Below are 22,749 nucleotides of genomic sequence, written 5' to 3'. Positions count from 1 at the left end.
GATAGAACCTTTGTTCGAAATAGGGATTGGAACCGGTTAATGTTAACCGGTTAAAGGATTTTGAAAATCGGTTAACCGGTTAAAACTATATTTATCATAATCCTAGTCAGATTTATATAATGCGGCCCAGAGATATGTAAATTGCGGCCACGTGTTCCTAAACTTGAAGTTTTAATGCCGAATTTTTTTCTATTTATTTATAATAATTTTAGTGATATATAGTCTTCCTATAACTAAATATGCAAGTAAAATCAAAAATTGGTACAATTTGCAGTAAAAAAAGTTTTTAAAATATTTTTAATATTAACCGGTTATTAACCGGTTAAGACCCTTGGTTAACCGGTTTTTAACCGGTTAAGGTTTTTTTGGACGGTTCCAATCCCTAGTTCGAAACGCCACCTCAAAGAGTTTTTTCTGAATTGGATGGCATTAGTAAGTATCAAAATACAAAAAAATATCAACAAAGGTCGTACAGTTGATGATGGAGGAAAATTGATGCCAATAACTGAAGATGCAGTAGTGGACACGATTAATAGATTTAGGAAAGGAATAGATGACGAAGTTAAGGAAGATAATAAGGTAACGGGTAAGAAACTACAAAAAGGTAACGTTTCAACGACAGAAGAGGTGGAACAAACAAAGAAATGGAAAGAAAAAAGAGGAGAAAATTCCATACCAACGGTTTGAACTATTACCGCTTTTCTTTGAAGAGAACAAAGCTGGATCAAAATTATCATCAAAGGAACGTAAATTCTTGAAATTGGTGATACCAAAGTTGAGGAATTAAAAGATATATTTAAACAGTGTGGAGAAGAGATGGAATGGGAAGCGATAGAAGAGAAAGCTTATGAGGAGTTTGAGGATGGACATCAGTCATCACCGTCTGCAGAGTGGTTCTCGGTAAAATGGATTCGATGAAATGTACTTTCGATGAAACATCCCTTCAGCGAAATGCATTCAAATGTACAGTTATATAGACGGGATTAGTCATGTGATATTAGTCACGTGCATATTATTATAATTCGCGAAATCATCTCCAGGCTAAACGGGTCAAACTGAAGATGAAAGCCGGTTTTGGAACTCTATAAACATATTCCCATGATCATGGTCCGTAAGTATTACTTTTTAATATTTACTTTTTAAAATTCGATCGTGTGTTCGAAATATTGTTTACAATTTAAATATAGATAATAAAAAAATGATTTTTATTAAAGTAACAATATAGGAGATCGAAACTCCAATACCGAAATAGATTATACTACTAAGGGTCTAAATTACGAGGACTAAGTTATACTCCAATTAATATGAATTATTTACCTATTCGTGATGGTTAATATCCTTCATCATATTACATATCTATTAATATAGGGACGATGCGCTTACGCACTTTACCCATACATTACACCAGTAATCACATAAATTTGAGACGCTCCAAATTTAGTGTAAAAATAAATAATTTTCTCTAAGAATCCTATAAATATTTATTGTCTCAAGAAGTTGGATATATTTTATTTTGACTTCTTTAATTGTGGTATATCATTATCCCCAGAGTCAATTCTCTTGCGTGACGATCAATTCAATTAATTAATCCGGTACTTTGGAGTCCCAACTCGTGTAGGAATTCCAACACAAAACACATTTCACTAAATTCACCAAAGAAACGAGTATATATATATATATGCAATGTTTTATATCTTGTTTAATCTTGTTATTTTTAGAATAGCTCTTGATTAAAAATGAATTTAAATATCCTTCTATATAATACTATAATACAAAAGACCTAATGATGAAAAAGTAGGTCTAAAGAAAGGGTTGAATAATAAATATATTTAACATATGATACGGAGAATTCCCCGACGAAAACTTGATTTAACATGATTTACAAATACACAATGATATAATTAATACGCAAGTGTCTATTATATAAAAAGTGCCTTAATCATGTCTATATCTAACTGAAAAAATTTCGTCATTCCGTATTTACAAGACTCCGGTTCCGATTAAAAAATTTTGTGTGCATTATAAGTTTTGTTGTCTCATCTTAATACAATTGGTTAAGCTGGTTATCGTTGTTGAAATTTTGGGATAACTTTTTTGTCGACGGATTGATATCATCCGAATTCTTTTGTTTATTATTTAAATAACGTTTCAAATTTTCAAATAATTGGATCGATCCGCTAAGATGCCTTATAGGTTTAGGATTTTCATTCTTCTTGGAAGCTAAAGGAAAAGGTTAAATGTTAGTCATATGATTCATGTTACCAATTTAAGAAAATTTTGTAAAATTTTCACGAATAAACAAAAATTTATAGTTGCACTCTTTACCTTCAGATTTAGATTCAACCACAACTTTGTATATAAGAGTATTATTATTAATTTGTTTTTCTTTTTCTCCATCCTTCTTTGATTTTTCAAAATTTACTTTATCATCCAAAGGAGAAATCGAATTCAAATTTGTTGAAGAACCATTTGGTGAATCAGAAAAATCCGAGAAATTTAGACGAATAGGAGAAACTGGTTCAGGTTGAGGTAATAAATCGGCAATTTCATGAAGATTTGAATTTTTTGAAGTTTCATTATTTGTATTATGTGAAAGTCTTGGAAAAGTTTTACTTCGTGAAATAGGATTCGAATGTCTAGTGTGTATGATTTTTTCTGAGATTGATTTCAGAAAAGGCGGAGCTGAAACTTTTGTACTTTCGGTAGTTGGTTTCCGAATAGGAGTAACTTCAGGTAAGATAAAACCACGTTCACTTGAATATTTCAAATCATTTGTTGAACCTGATTGATTTGATAAATCAAATGAAGTATCTTTAAAGGTTTCTGTCAAAAAATCCAAACAATCCTTTTTAACCATTGAAATAGGACGTATCTGTTGTTGAAACTGTTGTTGACGTTGTCGTTGCTGCTGCTGCTGTTGTTGTAAAGGTTTCAAATTTGATATATCTGGAAGTACTATTGATACATTTTTTTTAATTTGCTTATCATCATTATTCTTTAATGATAATGATTCTTGTTGCTTTTCAGGAGCATTAAGTTTAACCGACGTTGTTTTTTCAGGTATTGAAACAGTTGTATTTAATGTAGAAGTTGGTTGAGCAATCGGAATATTATTTGATAAATTTTCGATTGGAGATATTGGAGAAGCCGGAGTTGATTCACAATCTTTATTTAAATTCCCATCATCATCATCAGTAAATTTCTTTGGTGAAAAGTTTAAAGGTTCAGGAACAGTTTGTCTACGTTTCGCTTTCGTACTTAAAGTAGAAGGATTCGGAAGATTTAATGATAAAGGTTCAGGAGTAAGTTGAATACGTGGAGAAGAAGGAGAAGATTGAGCGAAAGATTGACCACGTTTTATTGGAGTTAATCTTGGAGAAGTTTGTACGGAATTAGTAGGAGAAGCAACCTTTTCAAATTTGCTTACAAGATCAGTTACTTTTCTAACAGGAGGTAAAGGACGAGAAATTTTATTATCTCTAATATTATTAAGATCATAATCTCGAGGTTTCCTACTAAAATAATCTTTAGTATTAAGATCAGTATTAATAACTAATTTATTATTATTAGTAATATTAATTGAAGTTCCATCCTCTGGAGAATCAGATTGTGAAACATTTTGTGATGATAAATCCAATTTTTCAGAACGACCATTAATATTATCAACTTCTTCAGATATTAAAGAGTGTATATTATTAGGAGTATATAATGGAGTTAAAGGAGGAGTATTTGATGGTATATCTTTAAATAATGATTTTGAATAAAAATTTTCATTTAACGGAGAAGGAGGTAAAGAAGAAGTTGGTGATAAAGGTCTTCGAGGTGATCTTGGAGTTTGTTCTAATTCTTTATCTTTATCTTGTTTTTCCGCCCAAAATTTAATTAAATCATTAACGGGTTTCTTTGTCGATGTATTTGTTGTCATTTTTTTTTTAAATTATAAATATAAAATAAATATTAATATTATTATTAATAATTATATTAAAAGAAAATAATAGAAGATTATATAATTTTTTTTTTTGTAAAAAAAAAAATACTTTTTTTTCCTTATAATAAATAAATAATATAAAAATGTGAGAATAAAAATTTTTTTTTTAATTATTCAAATTATTCAAATTATTCATAAAAAAAAAAAAATTTTAAAATTTATAAAAATTTTTAAAAAATATCGAACTTTTTGAAAATTATATAAATAAAATTTTTTTTTTTTTCGGGATGAAATATTATAAATAAAATAAAAAAATTTAATATATATATATATATGTTAAAAAAAAGGGCGCCTAAAATAAGTTAAAATAAAAAAAAAAAAAGGAAAGAAAAAAGTATATATAAAGTATAAAAAAAAAAAAAAATGAACGAAAAAAAAAATTATTTTTTTTTGTATTATAAATTTTTTTTCAGGATAAATTTTTTTTTTTTATATTTAAATAAGGAGAAATATATATAAAAAATTTTTACTATTTTTTTTTTTTCAAATAAGAAAAAATTATTTTATTTTAAAAAATAAAATAAAAAAAAAGCGTTACATTAGTACATATATTTTCATTTTAATTTATTAAGGTTAAACCTAAAAAGGGTATTTTTAATTTACAAAATAAGAAGTTATTGGATATTTAAATTATTGCAGGTTGATCATTGTGTTACTTTTTGGAATGTGTGCATGGTATGACAAAAGAAGCCAAAACAACAAATATTCGGGAAAATCCTTTTAAAATATTAAAAATATATTTTTCTTTATTAAATATATATGTATTTTTTTAATATTTTTAATTTTTTAATTTTTTTTATACTTCTTTAGAAAAAAAGATCATCTTACATAATAATAATAATACTTATCATTACAAAAGGTACTAACGCACGATAATTAAAAGGACGGAAATAAAATAAAAATGGAAATTTACCAAAAAAAGGTATCGGAGATATTGGTGTTTGAGTTACGCAAGTAATTTTTTTAAAGTAATACTCGAAAGAACTGCAACATTATAAAACTTGAAGTATAAAACGTGGGCATATATTAAAATTACGAAATATATGAGATTCACGTGAGTATAGATGCAATATTTAAAAAACATTAAAGTATGAAAGGTGATACATGTGAATAATTATAATTTGACTTATTAAGGATTGGTGCAAAAATCATCCTTATTTGTATCATAAAAATGCGAGTTATTGAGAGAAATAACCTCTAATTTTGAATCTATATATTTTCAAAAAAGTACGTCAGTAATGTGCGCTGCGGTATGAAATTGTTCGCTAGAAATTTATAATATACATGAATATGATAATCCTTATGTATGCAATAATAATGTAAGTTATTTAAATACCATAAATCTTAATAATTTTAATGATAATTAATGATAATGCAAATGAATATCATTCTAACGCTAATATGTTTTACAAAGAATCGTGTGATCACGGTTGCGTCGTGAAAGTCATACACGATAATCCTTGAAATAACTGGAAAATTAAAAACTTTACTCCTTATAAAAAGAAACAAAGTAAATTGACTTTTACTCCCTAGAAATCTAAGAGTTATACATTTTACTCCTTAAAAAGAAGGGAATTTTGGGAAAATTCGTAAATATAATTTTCTTCATAAAAAGGTTAATATTAATATGAAATTTTATTAATACTGTATATTAAATATTACATGGTTCAAAATTAATACTACCTAATTTAGTATAAATTTAATATACTTTTTCAATTTACTAGGGTAACTTTTTTAAATCTTGAACGTTTAAATTGTCGTTGATGATCAATAATTTCAATAATTGTAAATTTTATTATAATTGTTTTAATTGTTTAAAAAATTTGATTCAGCAACTTTGGCAGTTAGACCAACTACCAAAAACGTCGATCGCTTGCCTTAACAATAACAATAATAAACAACGATGACAATACCAAGTAACAATATCAACATAAACATTACCAAGGAATCTTAAAAATGGTTTTTTTGTTTATAAATTTATTTTGTAATGTTTTTTCATTTTTTGATTTTATTACCTTTTTACATATGACAATTCACAATAAAATGTACAATAAAATTATTTCAAATTGTTACAAAAAAAAAAACTGGTTATTTTACAATATTAAATAAACTAATTTTTTTAATATGTCTAATTTCTACAAGAAGAATAAAAAAAATAGTTAGTACAATTACTTATTAATTCTGTGGGAATTCTTTAACGAATAGTATTTTATCTATATTTTAATTAGTTAAATTAGTTATGAATTTCCTAATATATATTTTATCGGGTCTATGTACCTGAATTTTGTATGCGCCCCAGCAGATCTTTCCTCCAATAGTTCTGAAATCCCGCAACTTACAGTCGGGATAATCCGATTTTCTCATAACACCATTATTATTAATCTACCAAAGTCGGATTTAAACTATACCAAAATCGGTTTCATTCGCAATAAGCCGATATCATTCTAAATCTGGCCTGCATTAAATTATTTTTTACCTGCATTAAGTGCAGCAGGTCACCTGATGATTTTCGATAGGTCCCTCTGAAAGTGCGCGTAAAAAATAAAAGCATAATTATAAATTATATGTAATTTATTTTTTTGATATTATGTGTTTCTTTATTGATGTTAAATAAACATACATACATGTAAACATCTAAAACATAATGTTTTAATTATCTGCTAACAATATTGTTGAAGACTTGTAGTTATAATACACTATTAATAATAATTCTAAAATACTTTTTTTTTTAGTTTTTTTTTTAATTTTACAATTTTTTGTATTTTCTGGTTTTTTTTCACGGGTACGTTCTGTATCACCTCGTTACATCTTTAATTCTTTTAATTTTTCATGACATTCTATCCAAATTTCTTCTGTTACAATACGTTCTTCCTTGCTTTTCGTTGGCTTATCAAATTTTCGATTATATAATTCCCTAGTAAGTTCTTATCTTTGATCAGCCTCTTGTAAATATCATTAATAGTCCGTACAAATTTAAATTTTTCTGTTGTATTCGTCTTCCCATTAACATTTTTCGAGTTCCATCTCTATAAAAAAATTTTATCCGTCATTTCTGTAAAAACGAGCCTTTCATACGGAAAATGTAAATAATTCGATAAATTCCATGATTAATTCCGGACATAAAGGTACTGTAGGTACAAATGAACGAATAAACGTTAGTTCGTTAGTTCTATCTAATGTACTAAAACTTCATAAACTAATAACCCCTAAGCTCTCACTAACAACAGTCCGCACGGTACATGTGCAATGGAAATTAGCATACCTTACGTAACCTAAAAACCAAAAATTTCACCCGCGGACTTCTCATCGTACTGTTAGTAAAAAATGCCTCCTTCTAACAACATTTCCTTTAACTAGAGGAATAAGCATTTCGGCCTCCCTAGATACCTATCATCTCCTAAATATACTTTTTCAGCATCGCCATCAGTCAGCCCTCGATATACGATATAACGAACTCGCATTTTTCTCAACACGTGACATTTGACCGATCGTTATAACGAATCAGCCAATTAAATTTCTTAAATTCTTTTCTATAATCTTATAGCGAATTTGAGGTGAAAACCAGAGGGTTTATTGTATCGAGAGCCGATTGTATGTTGGAAGTTCTCTTAAAAAAAATTTTAATTTTATAAGTGTCACCATCGTTCGTTAACGTTTGCTTGACTTTGTTGCGATTTACGATAAATTTAATACTATTTCTTGTATCACATTAACATTCAACTCGGGAATTTCTTTTTAGTCCAATTCCTATTATCTTTATATAATATTATTTTCCAACGTAAAACATATTTATCGAGAGCAATATTATAATTTATTATGTTGATCTCGTTATTGAGTTCCTCTGCTTTTTCTTCAAATTTCTTGCGTTAGTTTTCCATCTGTTGTATCAATCACCACCAACTCATTATAAAGTTTATTTCTAAGAATATCTATTATATTTTTACTTACCAAAATTTTTGATTAAGTTTGCTTGACATTAAATAGGCTTTACTTTTCTTGCTTACTACATACCAACAACGATAATATAATATTATCGTCTGTAAAAGTGCTCTTTTTAAATCTGTATCATCCGTACTCACTACTCATCATCATGATATATTTATTGTCTTCTTCCTTCACCTCAAAACAATTATTTTCTTGCCCAATAAGTATACACTATATGATTAACTTGTTCAACTCGTATCTGTTTTCCTCCACACACTATATTTATTTCATCTTATATTTTATCTCCCATCATATAATTTTTTAATTCTATAATTTTATTTTCGTCACCTTCTACAAAATAATCAATTACCGTATATCTATTCTACTGTATTATTAAATTCATCGATATTTTTAATTAATTCATTTTTATTCATCGTGTGTTTAATATCGATTCGTACCAGTATTTTTTTCTTTCCTATATTTAATTACAACTATTTTTAAGATATTTTACAAGCATCCTAGCATAAATATATATATTTTTTTAATTTGTATTATTAAGCGGTACAATTAGAACATTTGTTTTACCTTGAATGGAGGGTTGTCATATCGAGTTCTGACTTAGTCAATGATATACAACGCGTTTTCTGATGCGAATTCAACGGGCGGGCCTCCTTAACCTGGACTACAGAAGGCATAGCGGACATGCTCATATCACCTTGCCGATCATTTGCTGATCACTAATTCCGGATTTTAAAAACTTATTGCAAAATCACAAATATTTTTCAAATAATGTGGCAAAAAAATAATGGAATCTAAGTAAAAACACTAAATTATTATATGATTTTAATTATATAATTATTAGCACAATTTTTAATAATATTATAAATATATTATTTGTTTATGATAATTCACTAATTATTGCCGATCATCAGACAAAAATTAAAGTGCGAAGATGAATATGCGAGTGCGAAACTTAAGAATTTGCACAAATATTCTTTATATTATGTAGAATCTATAAAAAAAATAATGCAGTGATCTGATTCATAATGCAGGTTTTTTATTAGTAACATAATTAGTGAATAATTTCGTAAAATGAATAAATATATGCCAAATAATAATAAAAGCTAAAAAGTTTCTAATGAAATTTAATACACAATAAATTAAAACTAAATTTAAGTTATTTGTGAAATTTAAGCATATATTATTATGTAAATTTTTTTAGCAACGGTATTTATATTATGTGATAATTGAATAAATGATCGGCAAATGATCGACAACAGTATTGTGATAAAATAGGGATGTCCGCTATGCCTGACTACAGAGGACTAGTCAAATATAGTCGTTGTTTAATTTTTCGTATTATATATTTTCTGTCCTTGTTTCTCTTATTTTTCTCATAAGCACGTACTTTTTTTAAAAAATCAAAGTATCATTATTATTATCTAATTTATTTATTTATTTTATTTTTTCAAATAGAATCTTAGAATTTTGGAGTATATTATTAGTTATCGTATTTAGTTGAGTTTAGCAGATTATAATATTAGAACTGCTATATAAATATTTTTTGCGATATTTATGAAGATGGTAAAATGATAATAATTCGTGTTCCTTCGACTTTATATTAATGCCAATAAAATTATTTATTTATTTTTTTTGTTTGAATAAATATTTTTAAATATTGTTTTATTTTTTAAAAAGTTTCGCGAAAATGTTTATTAATAGAATGTTGTGCAATATAATTTTATACAATTAAATACACTAAACCAGGATAAAAATCTAGATCATGGTCCAAGATAAGGATTCTCAGCAGATTCAAGATTCAACAGAATTAGGTTATCAGGTAGTCTGATGACAAATATGCGTAATCAAAGTAAATATTATACAATGACCTAACTTAAAACTGAACAAATCATGAGCACTCTTCTATCAGATTATCAGCACAGTGAATGTAACATTATCAGTGAATGAATATGCATAGGTATTTAAGTATTGACTAAAATAAAAAAAAAAAGATTTTTCGATGATTTTAAAGTACAATACATTGTTTTACAAATTGTTCTAAATTTGCACAATAACTCATTAATCGTACAAAAAATTAATTATTACTTATTATTTTCATGGAACTTTTCATGGAAAAATTGAGATAAATAAATTTACCAAAAAGAATTAATCTGTATACTGATCGATTTATTTTTTTTCTAGAATATTTAAAACGCATGCATACATCTTACTAATTAGCAAATAAGTTGTTTCACGAAACAATTTTATCCAATTAAATTTACTAGATCAGGATAAGAATCTGGACTCCAGAATAAGAACGCTCAGATTCAACAGATTCAATGATCTCATGACAAATATTTACAGCAACCGAAATAAATATTATACAACATACTTTGTAATGAACTAACTAAAAACTGAACAAATCATGAGCAAACTCATCTGATTTAGATGTAACAAATGATTCATTCATTTATCTTTTCACATTTTTCAATGAATGAATATATACAAAAGTATTTTTTTTTTTAAGTACTAAAATAAAAATAAAAAGTAAATTTTCAATGATTTTTAAAAGTACAATACTTGTTCTACAAAATTGTTTTTGAATTTGCAGAATTGTTTTGATCCAGATCGAAACATTAATAATACAAAAAAATTAATTGTTACTATAAATAAGATTTTTATTCTTTTCATGGAAAAATTAAGATAATAAATTTACCAAAAAAAGAAAAAAATTATTCTGTATACTGATCGCTTTTTAATTTTAGATTTATTTAATTTTTTTTGTTTTTTCTTTATGAAATAATTTGCGAATTAGGCGGGATGACCGAGATATTATGCATGTAATACTTTAGTTGTTAAAAATTGAATTAAACTATATTTATTCTAATTTTTCGCTTCATTTTTTCATTTTATAATAAAAAAGAAATAAAAAAAAAGTACCATAACTAATTAATATAAATTTATAATAATTTATACGTTGTATAAAAAATACGATACTTTTAATTTTTTGTTCGTTAATTTATACAACTTATAAAATTTCCTAAAAAGATGATCGTGTGTAATAAACTGTATTACAAGTGTAACAACATCATTATTAATTTTAATTAATTAATTCACGTGCTCTGACGCTCTTTAACCAAGATTGTATTATGACTATGTGTCTTAATTAAAAAAAGGAAATTGATCATTCATAATAGAATTTTTTCTTATTTTATTTTCTTGGGAGAAATTGAATTGAATTAATAAGCAAAATGATATCAATCAATCCGATTCAGAATTTTTTGAATAAAAAAAAATGAACTTATCCCATTACTCCATTATACCATTATAATAATCGAAACACAATTAATAATTCTGTAAGCGCCCTGAATGAATCAATTTTATTTTTAAAAAATTAGATTTTTTGATGTTTCAGAATTTGGAGACTGGAATTTTCTGTTGTACAATTGAGTATAAAAGAGTTAATGTAGAAAAAATGATTCAATTCATTTTTATATTTTTATAAAAAAAAAAATAGATGTCGATAAGGTTCTTATCAAAAGCGATCATGAACTTAGTTCCGTTGTACAATTAAGTATAATTAAGTATAAAAAAAAAATGCATTTTAAGTTCCATTGTACAATCAAATAAAAAATAATAATAAATTAATAAATATTTTTTAACTTTAATAAGAAAAATTTATTTATCGAAAAAATCCAGCCCTTATCAAAACTCGATCTTATGAACTTATTCTGTTGTACAATTGTAATATTAACGAATAAATTAAAAATTCTTTGAATTCCTCATTTGGTCTAGAAGGCATTAAATAGTTCGATAAAAATTTGATAACTTTATTTGAGTTATAAAAAGGCTTGAATTTCTTTCGATATTAATCATTTCTATTTATTTTTTTTTTGATTACTAAAAATTCATTTGAATTAAATAAAGGCTTGAATTACTTTCGATATTATTCATTCTCCCCCTTTTATTGTTTTTAAAAAAAAAAATCATGGAACATGAAATCACGACTGATGAAAACAGGATCGAAGTTGATTCGATTTCAAGTTCTGTAAACGAAAAACAGGTGTTCATTCTAATTCATAAAATTTTTTTTTTTTCAAAAGAAAATATTTATCATATATATAATAATCTTTTAAGGTCGGAAGTGATTATGACTTCTCGGCAGAGAGAACAACAAAACGAAGATTGTTAATACAACGTACTGAAAGTGGATCAACATCTGCAAAGAATCCTGTTTACGTAGAATGGTATGGATTAAATTATTCTATACCCAAAGAAAATACGAATACTTGGAAATGTAAGAAATCTAGTTTAGAATCTGGCAAAACAAGGTTATCAATCATAGAAAATATTCATGGTTGTGCTAATCCAGGTAAATATTAAGTTTACTTAACATCACATCACTTATTTGTTAACTTCCAAATTTACAAAATTACAATTTACAAATTTATAAGGAGAAATTCTCGCGATTATGGGACCTTCAGGTTGCGGAAAAACTACTTTGCTAAATATTCTTGGTGATCGTGTAGGAAATAAAGGAGTTAAGGGAACGATAACTATGAATGGTTTTAAACCAACAAAATGTTCAAAGAGATATGTAGCTTATTGTACTCAAGATGATATCTTCTTTCCTGAAATAACTGTAAAAGATACTCTTGGATTCACCGTAAGTACAATAATTACTACACCATTCATCTGTGAAATTATTGTTGTCATCGTAATTAATTTTTAAATATAACTGATAATAAACAGGCTAGGTTACGTCTTCCGCGTGACGTGCCATTGGATGATAAACTAAAACAAGTTGATGCCACTATGCAATTATTGAATTTGACTAAAAGTGCTCGCACGAAAATAGGAGACAACAGAGTTCGCGGTGTATCAGGAGGAGAAAGAAAACGTGTTAGTAGTGCCTCGACCCGTATCCGGATCAATCCGGATTGATCCGGATTTTTTTTTTTTTCGGATATCCGGATTTTCACGGTTTTCATCCGGATTATAAACCGGATGAAAAATATCCGGTTTGACCCGGAATCCGGATGAAATTTTTATTATTTTTTTTTTTTATTAATAATAATTTTGCTGATCCATAAAGATCTATATCTAAATGATATTATGGCTTAATTATTTTTGCGCCTAATACCAATTTTTTTATTAAAATTTATTAAATTTATATTTGTTATATTAAACTTTTTAATACAGTAAGTTTAAGAAGATTTTTCAATTATAATTTATTTATTGAAGTTTGTATCAGATTTTATTTAAATTTATACATTAACAAATAACAAATAATTTTAGATTTCACATTCAAACGTTCAAAAGAAAAAAAACTTTATATTATTTTGTTGTATTGTTTTAAATGAAAAATTGTTCAATATTATAAATTTATTATAATTATAACAACTTTTTTTAAAAATTAAAACTAGTGTTATATAATTTGATTCAAATGATTCTTTAATTTTTGAAAGAAGAAACAAATCCTTTAAAAATTGCCTTACTAACCCAACACATCTATTTATAGTAATCTTTAGCTGTATATAAAAATATCTTGTTTAAAATTTCATAATTAGTTAATTTACAAAGAAATGTTAAGCAATAGTCTGAGACAATGCTGAAATAATATGAAATTGTTTTAAATAAAAATATTTAATGAAATTGGAATTATGTAAATTTCGTAGTCTTGGATAATTTTGGCCAAATTTGTAATTCTGGCCGAAATTAACATCACGTGACACCGGAAAAATAGTTTAGCCACCGGGCAAAAAATTTTTTATCGGCTGGCATGAAAATTTAATGTCACACAATTTGTAATTCTGGCCGGCGTTATGAATTCTGGCCAGAATTATTGCCGACCATTTGTAAATCCAATCCGGTTTCCGGTTTCTATCCGGATTATCTGATCCGGATTCAAAATCCGGGTCAATCCGGATATAATCCGGATTATTTTTTTGTGTAATCCGGATGACGGTTTTCATCCGGGTCGAAGCACTACGTGTTAGCATTGCAAGTGAATTATTAACAGATCCTAGTGTCATTTTGTTAGACGAACCAACATCCGGTTTAGGTAAGCAATCAGAATCATTCTTGAATTTAGAAAGTATCCACATTATTTATTTTTAATTTTTTTATGCTAGATTCTGCATTGGCATTAGAGCTTGCAAAAATTCTTAAAGAACTTGCTATTAAACAAAGAAAGACGATCATTATTGTTATTCATCAACCTTCATCTCAAGTATTTGAAATTTTTGATAAATTAATGTTGATGTGCGACGGACATATGGTCTATTTTGGTAAAAGAGCTAATGTGGCAGACTATCTTGCTAATCTAGGATTTAAGTGTCACCCTAACTATAATCTTGCAGATTATATACGTACGTACCATTTCATTAAATTTAATATATAGGTTTATACTTTATTATAAATACTAAATTCCTACAAATATGTTAATAGTGGAGCTCTTGAATGATGATGCGAGTAAACAAAAATTAATTCATTCATACGCGAACCAAGTTCGTGATGATCCAACAGGAGAAAAAGAAATCGAAAAGTATTCTCGTAGGAAACACGATAATAATAACGACATAAAACAAGCTCCAGTTCTATGTGATTATGGTTGGGAGGCCACATTTTTCCAACAAGTTTCAATTCTTACTGAAAGAACTTTTAAGCAAAGCTTAAAAGATATTTTATCTACAACTGAATTAATTCATACTTTTGCTATGGTCGTAATATGCTGTTTAATTTGGTATCGAGTTCCTTTTACAGAAGAGAATATACACGATCGTACTGGTAGTGTAAGTATAAATAACACTTATATTTATTAATCATTTCTTTTTTTCCTAATTTTTATTGATTCTTAAATTATTTTAATAATAATCCAAATAATTCATTATAGATTTTCTTCGTGTAAGTATAATATATTTCTTTTTCTTAATGGATTATTTGCGAATATCTAATTAAATATAACACATTTCTTTTTAATAGAGTTGTATTTTGGTCATTTGAACCATTTCTTGGAGCTGTAGCAACTTTACCGATGGATTTAGTTATGTTAACAAAAGAACGTCAATCACGCTCTTATCGTTTATCAGCGTATTTTTTGTCAAAACAAATTGCCGAATTGCCTCTAATTTTAATTAAACCTGCATTGTTTACTATCGTGGTATATTGGGTTACAGGTTTATTACCAGATTTTGGTAGATTTATGGCTTATTTAGTAGTAATTTTGTTAAATACATTGACTTCTCAAGGTTTTGGTTATTTTTTTGGTGCTAGTTTATTAAACGTACAAAAAAGTGTATGTAAGTATGAATCCTTTTTTTTTAAAAAAAATATATATGTATATATATTTATTTATTTATAAATATATAATTTATTTACTTTTTTTTTCCTTTCAAATATAGCTGTTGGCACAGTATTTATGCTTGGAAGTATGTTGTTAGGTGGATTTTATGTGAAAAATTTACCACCTGGATTAGCTTGGTTAAAATATCTCGTAAGTACAAATCTTTTTTTTGGAATTTCCTTTTCAAAATTTAACATTTTTTTCAAATATTAATACATTTTTTTTTCCCCTCTAAATGTCATTAGTCATTCGTGACATATTCATATGGATTGAATTTACAAATTCAATTTGATACATCAAAAGCGAAATTTCGTTGTGGTTCACCGGAATCATTAGGAATGGGTCAAACATCTATATGTGATTTATTAGGATATAATAATAGTATTCCTGGTACGATTATATTGGAAAATGAAAGACCTACTGAATTACCTTGGTATATTAATTTTATAGTATTATTAGCCGTTTGTATTGCGGTACGTTTTGTAGCTTATTACTGTTTATTTAAAAATACTAAAAAGTAGATATATATTATTATGATACTATTTATGGTTTTTAAATTTTTTTATTTTGTGGTTAAGACGATTAGTTTTAATACAATTTAATAAAGAACTTCATGATACTTTAAAACTTTCTTTTTGGGAAAATGGAAATAACATTTTGAACTTTCTTAATCAAAGACCAAATAGATAAATATGTACAATTACAACCTCACATTTACATTGCTATTTAATTCTTTTTTACAACTCATCATTTTCGAGAATAAATTGATCACAATAATTTTTAAGCTGATTGGCATCGTTGGTTTCTGCTAAATTTTTTATTTGTCCCACATTCAATCTGGTAACCGATCGTGAAAGCCTCATTTCCATCAACTCTTTCAGATGACCTAAATTGTAATTATTTGATAACTTGAGCAGATCTTTGTATCGCTCAAAAATATCACGTGCTACTTCACGAGGGTTTTCATCATCATCATCATCATCCTGTAATAATCGCAATTAGTAAAAAACATACCATTATATAATTACATAATTAATAATTACATACCTCAATTACCTCATCGTAAAAATAACTATTTCTATTTATTACGTAATTAATCTTTGGTGATGTATCCCTATATCTTTTAATTGCATCATCGATATTCTGACCGTATAGGTAGCGTAACAAGACGCGCATCGAATCAGGTTCAACGTCTCCAACATATTCAACATCATTAACAATAATAGAGGAGCTTATTGCGAGCATATATCGACTGGCTTTTATTCTTTCACCTTTTATAATAAAAGTGGCGTCATTAAAGGAAAAGTTCGGATCAAATAGAGAATCAAGTGCTTTAATTTTGTTAATAGACGGTTGGTCATGGAGTCTGACTTGTATTTCGATATTTGGTCGTTTTACTTCTCTCGCACCAGCTCTTTTGAGCATTGTAGGATATTTAGCAAGACTTGCATTGACATATTTCTCCTCACTTGGCTCACTGTTTAAAACCAATTCTCTTACAGATACCCAATTTTCAGATTTAAAAGGATCATGATCTTTGTTGAAATTAATGAATAATGGGTCATGTGGATGAATGTGTTCCGTTAGGTTGAGATCTTCATCATTTAAACATTCTTCTTCAAGCCAGTTATAGACCTCATAAACATTGTGTTTGAATATTTCACTCCAATTTTTCTTCCATTCTTCATTTTCCCGGAGGTTCTCGTACAAGAAACGGAGATGTTCAACTACATTTACAGTTTTTGGTTTACCAAGTGATGGATACTTTGCAAGTACATGTAAAGGTGGTATAACATCTTCTGCAATCAGAGACATTTGACTCCACGCGACTTCTTTGTAAGTAGGAAGAATTACGTTATTGAAACAATCTAAAGTTTGAGAACGTGAATAATTCATACTATAAGGTTTGTCCAAATTTTTAGAAATTGGGACAAATGGTATTCTCGAAATAATATTATCTTCTAAATTCATAAATGCAACATCGTTAATATTGTTATAAAGATAATCGACCAGTATAAAACCTCGATATCGAATGTCAGGTGGAGGATTCAGCTTTTTCTGCAATTCTTCGATCTTCCCAACGCACTTGATGAATGTCTTCTGATCAATATTGTCTTTAAATCCAATATTTGACAGTGTTCTTGATCCCCTTGTAGATTCCGAAATGGTATGATCAAGGAACATATCCGGATTTCCACTAAAAACAGTCCGAAAAACTACGTTATCATGATCATATAAGTCGGCAATTTTCTTTGTTTTTCCAGTAAATGAAGGGAAGCATCTTATATCTTTTAAACCTTGAACAATTCTATAATTATCAAGTATGTCTTTTAGGAAATCAAGGTAATAATAATCACTTTTGCTAGGAAATTCAACGTCTTCAAAGGTATACGAGTAAACGTCTTGCGTTTGAACATCAAGTCCATTAAGAATTAGCCGAGTAAGGTCTTCTTTAGAATCCAAGTAGATTTTGGAATTCTTCTTTGTACGATAATGTTTAGCATTCTTTGGCAAAATGTACCCACATGAGGCTGGTTTTAAAGGGGGTTCTAAATTTGGTCGTAATGGATCCGAAATTATTGGCCAAATAGGTAATGAACGGATTAATAACTTAAGATCAGGTTCGGAGCATAATTGGCCCTCTATAAAATAAAAAGGATAAGTGAACTACTATTTTATATGTAGTATTTGAATTAAAAACTTAATTGAACTAATAATTACTAATTTCATCCCAATTATTTCGTAGTAGATTACGAAGTTCCAGAGCCTTATCACGTGAAATAAGACTGAAGAGATTATCCATACGGTTAATAAATGAGCCATCATGGAAGTTTTCTTCATTTTGTAATATCTGTTGAAGTACTTTGCATCCGTATTCAATTATGTACTTTGGATAATTTCGAGTGATCGGTGGAAACGGCCAAAACTTTAAGATAGGGTGTTCGTTTAGTTCAATTTTATTGCTATCTCGCAATTCGATGATTTCTTTGAGAAGTTTACAATAAAGTTTAGGCAAAAAATCAAGCAGTATATGCCTATTCCAATCGAGTTTCAAATGATCTAAATCTGGCGAGTCGTCATCGCTCTCGATTAGTAACTTTCCACGATCAGAACCTTGGGCCCATACTCCGTTAAGATGAACTGGCAGATGTGTAACATCAGATAATGAAAGAAAAGAGAACATTTTGCCGATAAAATTAAGTTGAGGCTCTACAGAGCTTTTAAGTAACGCAGCGATACCTCCTGATACGCTTAATCGATGTTGTTTCACATATTTCTTCAGCCGTGAAGTTTCAGGATTTTGTTGAGAACCAGTAATGATGATCCAATGTTCTTTTTGTTTTTTGTTTGTATTGATCCAATGGTCACTTTTTGTATCAATTTCGATCTTTATCTGATAAATTTGGGTTGTACCGTTTGTTACGCATGTCCTTTTTCTTCGTACATTTTCATCCAATCCTGTTATGGCCGCCTTCCAGAGAGAATTCATTTGAGGCGATTGAAGTGAAGTAAATAATACAGCAGGACGAGCAGGTATATGTGACATCTCCATTTTTTCAATGTTTCGAAGAAATAGAAATTGATTGGAGAAATTTGATTTAATTGTTTTGATTAACTTGAGTATCTCTTCTGTAGTAGAAATAGTATCAGATAATTCACTTGGTTTTTTTCTAAGTGGTATACGAAAGAGTGTCCCTTCACGGAAATCAATGTCTTTGATTCCTTTAAAAGGAGTTAGTTGGTCCCTATAGGTGCTATTTTGGGGAATAGGACCAAGAATACCACGTTTAGACAAGTATTTCTCTTGAGGATCCAAGAATGCAATCTTATCACCGCTGACGAAACTCGGAAAATCGGTAAGATGATAGCATGAGTTAAAGCCCAATCCATGTTTCCCAATTTTTGTACTATCTTCTTGTTTTCCGCCAACACGAATCTGCATTAGTGACTCAAAATCGGGTTCCTTAAATTTTGCATTATTGAACATTAAAATAGCAGGTCCTTGCCAATCCTTCAAATTTTTGTTAATTAAATATTCACTAGGGTGTGAACGGCAATCGACGATTATATGAAACTTAGTTGCACCTGCGTCATCAGCTATTTTTTTTTTTTTTTGAGAATAGACATTAATAGGAAACTAATTAAATATTATCGTTATTATTGTTGCTATATTATATGACTTACCATTTTGAAGGAATTCCTTAAATACACTTTCGATAGGATAATCCTAATAAAATTATAAGTTCGTTGGTTTTGTAAGTTAAAATTTTTTTCTAAAACATTAAGACCTTACTTTTATAATATTACGAATGGATGAGACAAGCGTCTCATTTTGACCGTAAGATTTGAAATCATTCATCTGTGGCAGTAATTTTTAATGTAAAAGATGATTTTAAATCGGCTTTTTTTTTCAGGTATTGGTACTTTATTTATTTTTTTGATGACGATAATGTCTATCTTTTTTTAGCCGTAATAAGGGGTGTTCCAAACATTGCTATGGGAACTTTTTTAATGTAAGCCCTAAAAATTATTTAAGCGTGTTTGTTTAAGCGCATTTGAGAAAAATGTTTCATTACGTTAAAATCTTATTCAGCAGCATCCCAAAATAGCTTGGCTTTCTTGTTTAACAACGCTATTTTTTTAGTGTGAGAAATTAATAAAGAATTATTGTAATTATTGTGATCAGATGATTTGTCGATCAATTATAAAAACAAGACACCCACCAAAAAAATAAAATGATTCTTAAATACAAAACTTCGGTGAAATCGTTTGAATTGTTTTGAGATTGCTTGGAATCAAAAAATAGGAATCGCAACACGCAAATTGCCTTCAAAAAAAAACTTTTAATATTCACCAATAATAAGCTTTAAATACGCTAGGTTATAAAGTTAGAAAGCTGTAAAGAAAATGACTTCATGAGAAATTTTTAATAATCTTACGTATAATTGATCGGCAAATCACCTGAATGACCTGATCACGGTAATTTCGGTGGCATTCATGACGTCATCCAGAATGTGACATTCTGCTGGTCAGCATCAACAAGTAAAATTATCTGTTATGAGCTAAGATTTGAGCTAAGCTTTGTTCTAAAAGAAATCCTATCCTTTATGTGTGCTTTCGTAATGACCTTGATGCAAGATTTTTCCTTACATCTATATAATTGATGTTGCTTCTGGGTTTCAATCATATTTTATATTTTTACTAGTAGCAATTATTTGATGAAATTATGAGCATTTTATCACTAACATATGGCTTTGATTAATTATATTTTGTATTTTATAGACCTTACTGATACTACTTTATAATAATTTATCGCCGTAGCTCGCTTCGATTAAATTATTGTCTGAAAATCATAATAAAGATTGAAATTATACTAACCACGAAAAGATCAGTACACTTGCGCATAAATTCTTAAACTATTAAAATGAATATAACGTTTACAAGTTTATATAACGAATTGCTATGTATTTGATTAAGAATATCTGTCGAATAAAAATTCTCTAGTAAATTTCTTTATAATCCATCATTTTCGAGAATAAATTGATTGCAATAATTTTTACGTGGTGTTTCTGCAAAATTTTTTATTTGTCTCACATACAATCTGGTGACCGATCGTGGAAAGCCTTACTTCCATCTTATCGTTCAAAAATATCCCGCGCTTCTTCTCGAGGGTTGTCATATTCATAATCCATATATTCTTCCTAAAAAAAAATTACAGCCAATAAGAATATATCATATAATTAATTAATAATTATATACCTCATCGGTAAATTGATGGGCGTATTCCTACAACTTCTAATTGCATCATCGATATTCTGACCGTATAGGTGGCGTAACAAGACGCGCACCGAGTTGAGTTCAACGTATTCAACGTGTTCAACGGCATTAATATTAATAGAAGAGCTTATTGTGACTGGCCTTTATTCTTTCACCGTTAACAATAAACGTAATATCATTTGGGGGAAAATCTGTATTAAATCGAGAAGTGCATTAATTTTATTAATACTCGATAGGTCATGAAGTTTGACATGCATTTCATATGGTCGTTTTACTTCGCACCAGCTCTTTTGTGCATTGTAGGATATTTAGCAAGACTTGGAGTGATATATTTTTCTTCACTTGGCTCATTGTTTAAAACTAATAAACTAATTCTCTTACAGATACCCAGTTTTCGGATTTAAAGGGATCAAGATCTTTTCTGAAATTAAGGAATAATTTGTCATATGAACGAATATATTCGAGATTTTCATCATTTAAACATTCTTGTTATAAACCTTATAAATATTGTGTTTGAATATTTCACCTAAATTCCTTCCATTCATCATTATCCGGAGATTCTTAATTACATTTAAAGTTTTTGGTTTACCGAGTGATGGATACTTTTCGAGTACGCGTAGAGGCTCGTTTATAGCTAATGATCGACAAGAAAGTATAATTTAGTGATACCATCAACATTTCGGACGCTCTAATGGTTCCTGCTGCCTAACCTGAAAATTGGTAATCTGCATTTTGCATGGATAGTATTACACAAACAACACAAACAACTATATATACTCGAATAAAGGAGTTTAATTGTATTTACCCTATTTTATAGGAAGAATTCCAATAAAATTATTTAGTTATGGGTGAAAAAGGTAAAAGCATACAACATGAATATAGATATCCAATACAAATTGAAATTGTTCTAAAATTTTTTTCAAACCAAATTTGCAACATAATGAAACTAGTTTCAAAAATTGAGGAAGATAAAGGTAAGAAAATTATTTAACAGCTTGTAAATTATAAACATAATTTAAATTTTTTAAACTATTTCTAAAAATTATTTTACTACATTAGCTCGTAAGTAATAGGTTATCTTATAATCGGAATGATAATTAAATTATTTACTTCTATTAATATATATAACCAAATAATTTATTTTATTATTATAGTTGGTAAGTTAATAGCTGTTTTTTTTATTGTATTTTACATGATATTTTAAATACTAATTTTGCATAATATAATTGTTAAATAATTACGGTACTAATATTATAGAAAGTAAGTATTTAATTTTATATTAATTTAAAAGTATTTATATATAATTTTAACTGATAATAATATTTATTATATTTATTTAAATAATTAGATTGTAAGTTACTGTATATACTTAATTTTTATATACAATTATAATATTTTATCTAATTGATTATAATTACTTTACTTTATAATTATTATTAATTAATAATACTACAGGGTGTAAGTTATTTATTTAATATATTATATTTAAATAATATTAACATATAATTTAAACAGGACCGGGAAAACTACTAATAAAGGTCACCGGTTTTCTTGGTTCGAACCCATAGTTAATTTTCAAAAAGGTCACCGTAAAAATAATTAATAAAAGTCACGTGTTGGTTCGCAAGAATAAGAAAATTTGAGTGAAGATCTTTCCTTTTTCTGTTTTTGGAGCGAAAACATGTGAATAAATAGCCAATTGACCAATCATAAG

General features: G+C 27.8%; 5 protein-coding genes across 5 annotated transcripts; 3 read left to right on the top strand and 2 right to left on the bottom strand.

Annotated features, from left to right (window-relative positions):
• Positions 1-423: 423 nt before the first annotated feature.
• On the top strand, positions 424-918 carry OCT59_007686 (uncharacterized protein; the record flags this gene model as incomplete). The annotated part of the gene is made up of 2 exons (XM_066150394.1): positions 424-681; positions 805-918. 2 exons carry the CDS (start codon positions 424-426, stop codon positions 916-918), a joined length of 372 nt encoding a protein of 123 aa, XP_065998853.1.
• A 1,123-nt stretch (positions 919-2,041) lies between these two features.
• OCT59_007685 (uncharacterized protein) lies at positions 2,042-3,925 on the bottom strand (the record flags this gene model as incomplete). Its single annotated transcript, XM_025324867.1, has 2 exons — positions 2,042-2,220; positions 2,326-3,925. The coding sequence occupies 2 exons, from the start codon at positions 3,923-3,925 to the stop codon at positions 2,042-2,044; spliced, it is 1,779 nt and encodes a 592-aa protein (XP_025184017.1).
• A 7,975-nt stretch (positions 3,926-11,900) lies between these two features.
• OCT59_007684 (uncharacterized protein) lies at positions 11,901-12,856 on the top strand (the record flags this gene model as incomplete). Its single annotated transcript, XM_066150382.1, has 4 exons — positions 11,901-11,975; positions 12,050-12,284; positions 12,367-12,578; positions 12,665-12,856. 4 exons carry the CDS (start codon positions 11,901-11,903, stop codon positions 12,854-12,856), a joined length of 714 nt encoding a protein of 237 aa, XP_065998852.1.
• Positions 12,857-13,873: 1,017 nt separating this feature from the next.
• OCT59_007683 (uncharacterized protein) lies at positions 13,874-15,778 on the top strand (the record flags this gene model as incomplete). Its single annotated transcript, XM_066150374.1, has 3 exons — positions 13,874-13,976; positions 15,316-15,407; positions 15,503-15,778. The coding sequence occupies 3 exons, from the start codon at positions 13,874-13,876 to the stop codon at positions 15,776-15,778; spliced, it is 471 nt and encodes a 156-aa protein (XP_065998851.1).
• Positions 15,779-15,994: 216 nt separating this feature from the next.
• Positions 15,995-19,617, bottom strand: OCT59_007682 (uncharacterized protein; the record flags this gene model as incomplete). The annotated part of the gene is made up of 5 exons (XM_066150365.1): positions 15,995-16,240; positions 16,305-17,899; positions 17,979-19,355; positions 19,443-19,485; positions 19,552-19,617. 5 exons carry the CDS (start codon positions 19,615-19,617, stop codon positions 15,995-15,997), a joined length of 3,327 nt encoding a protein of 1,108 aa, XP_065998850.1.
• Between the last annotated feature and the right edge of the window lie 3,132 nt (positions 19,618-22,749).

The sequence above is a fragment of the Rhizophagus irregularis genome, chromosome 15 (genome assembly GCF_026210795.1).
Source record: "Rhizophagus irregularis chromosome 15, complete sequence".
In the NCBI taxonomy this organism is placed as follows: Eukaryota; Fungi; Glomeromycota; class Glomeromycetes; order Glomerales; family Glomeraceae; genus Rhizophagus; species Rhizophagus irregularis.
The sequence above is the reverse complement of the archived record's forward strand: the minus strand, read 5'-3'. Positions and strand labels throughout refer to the sequence as shown.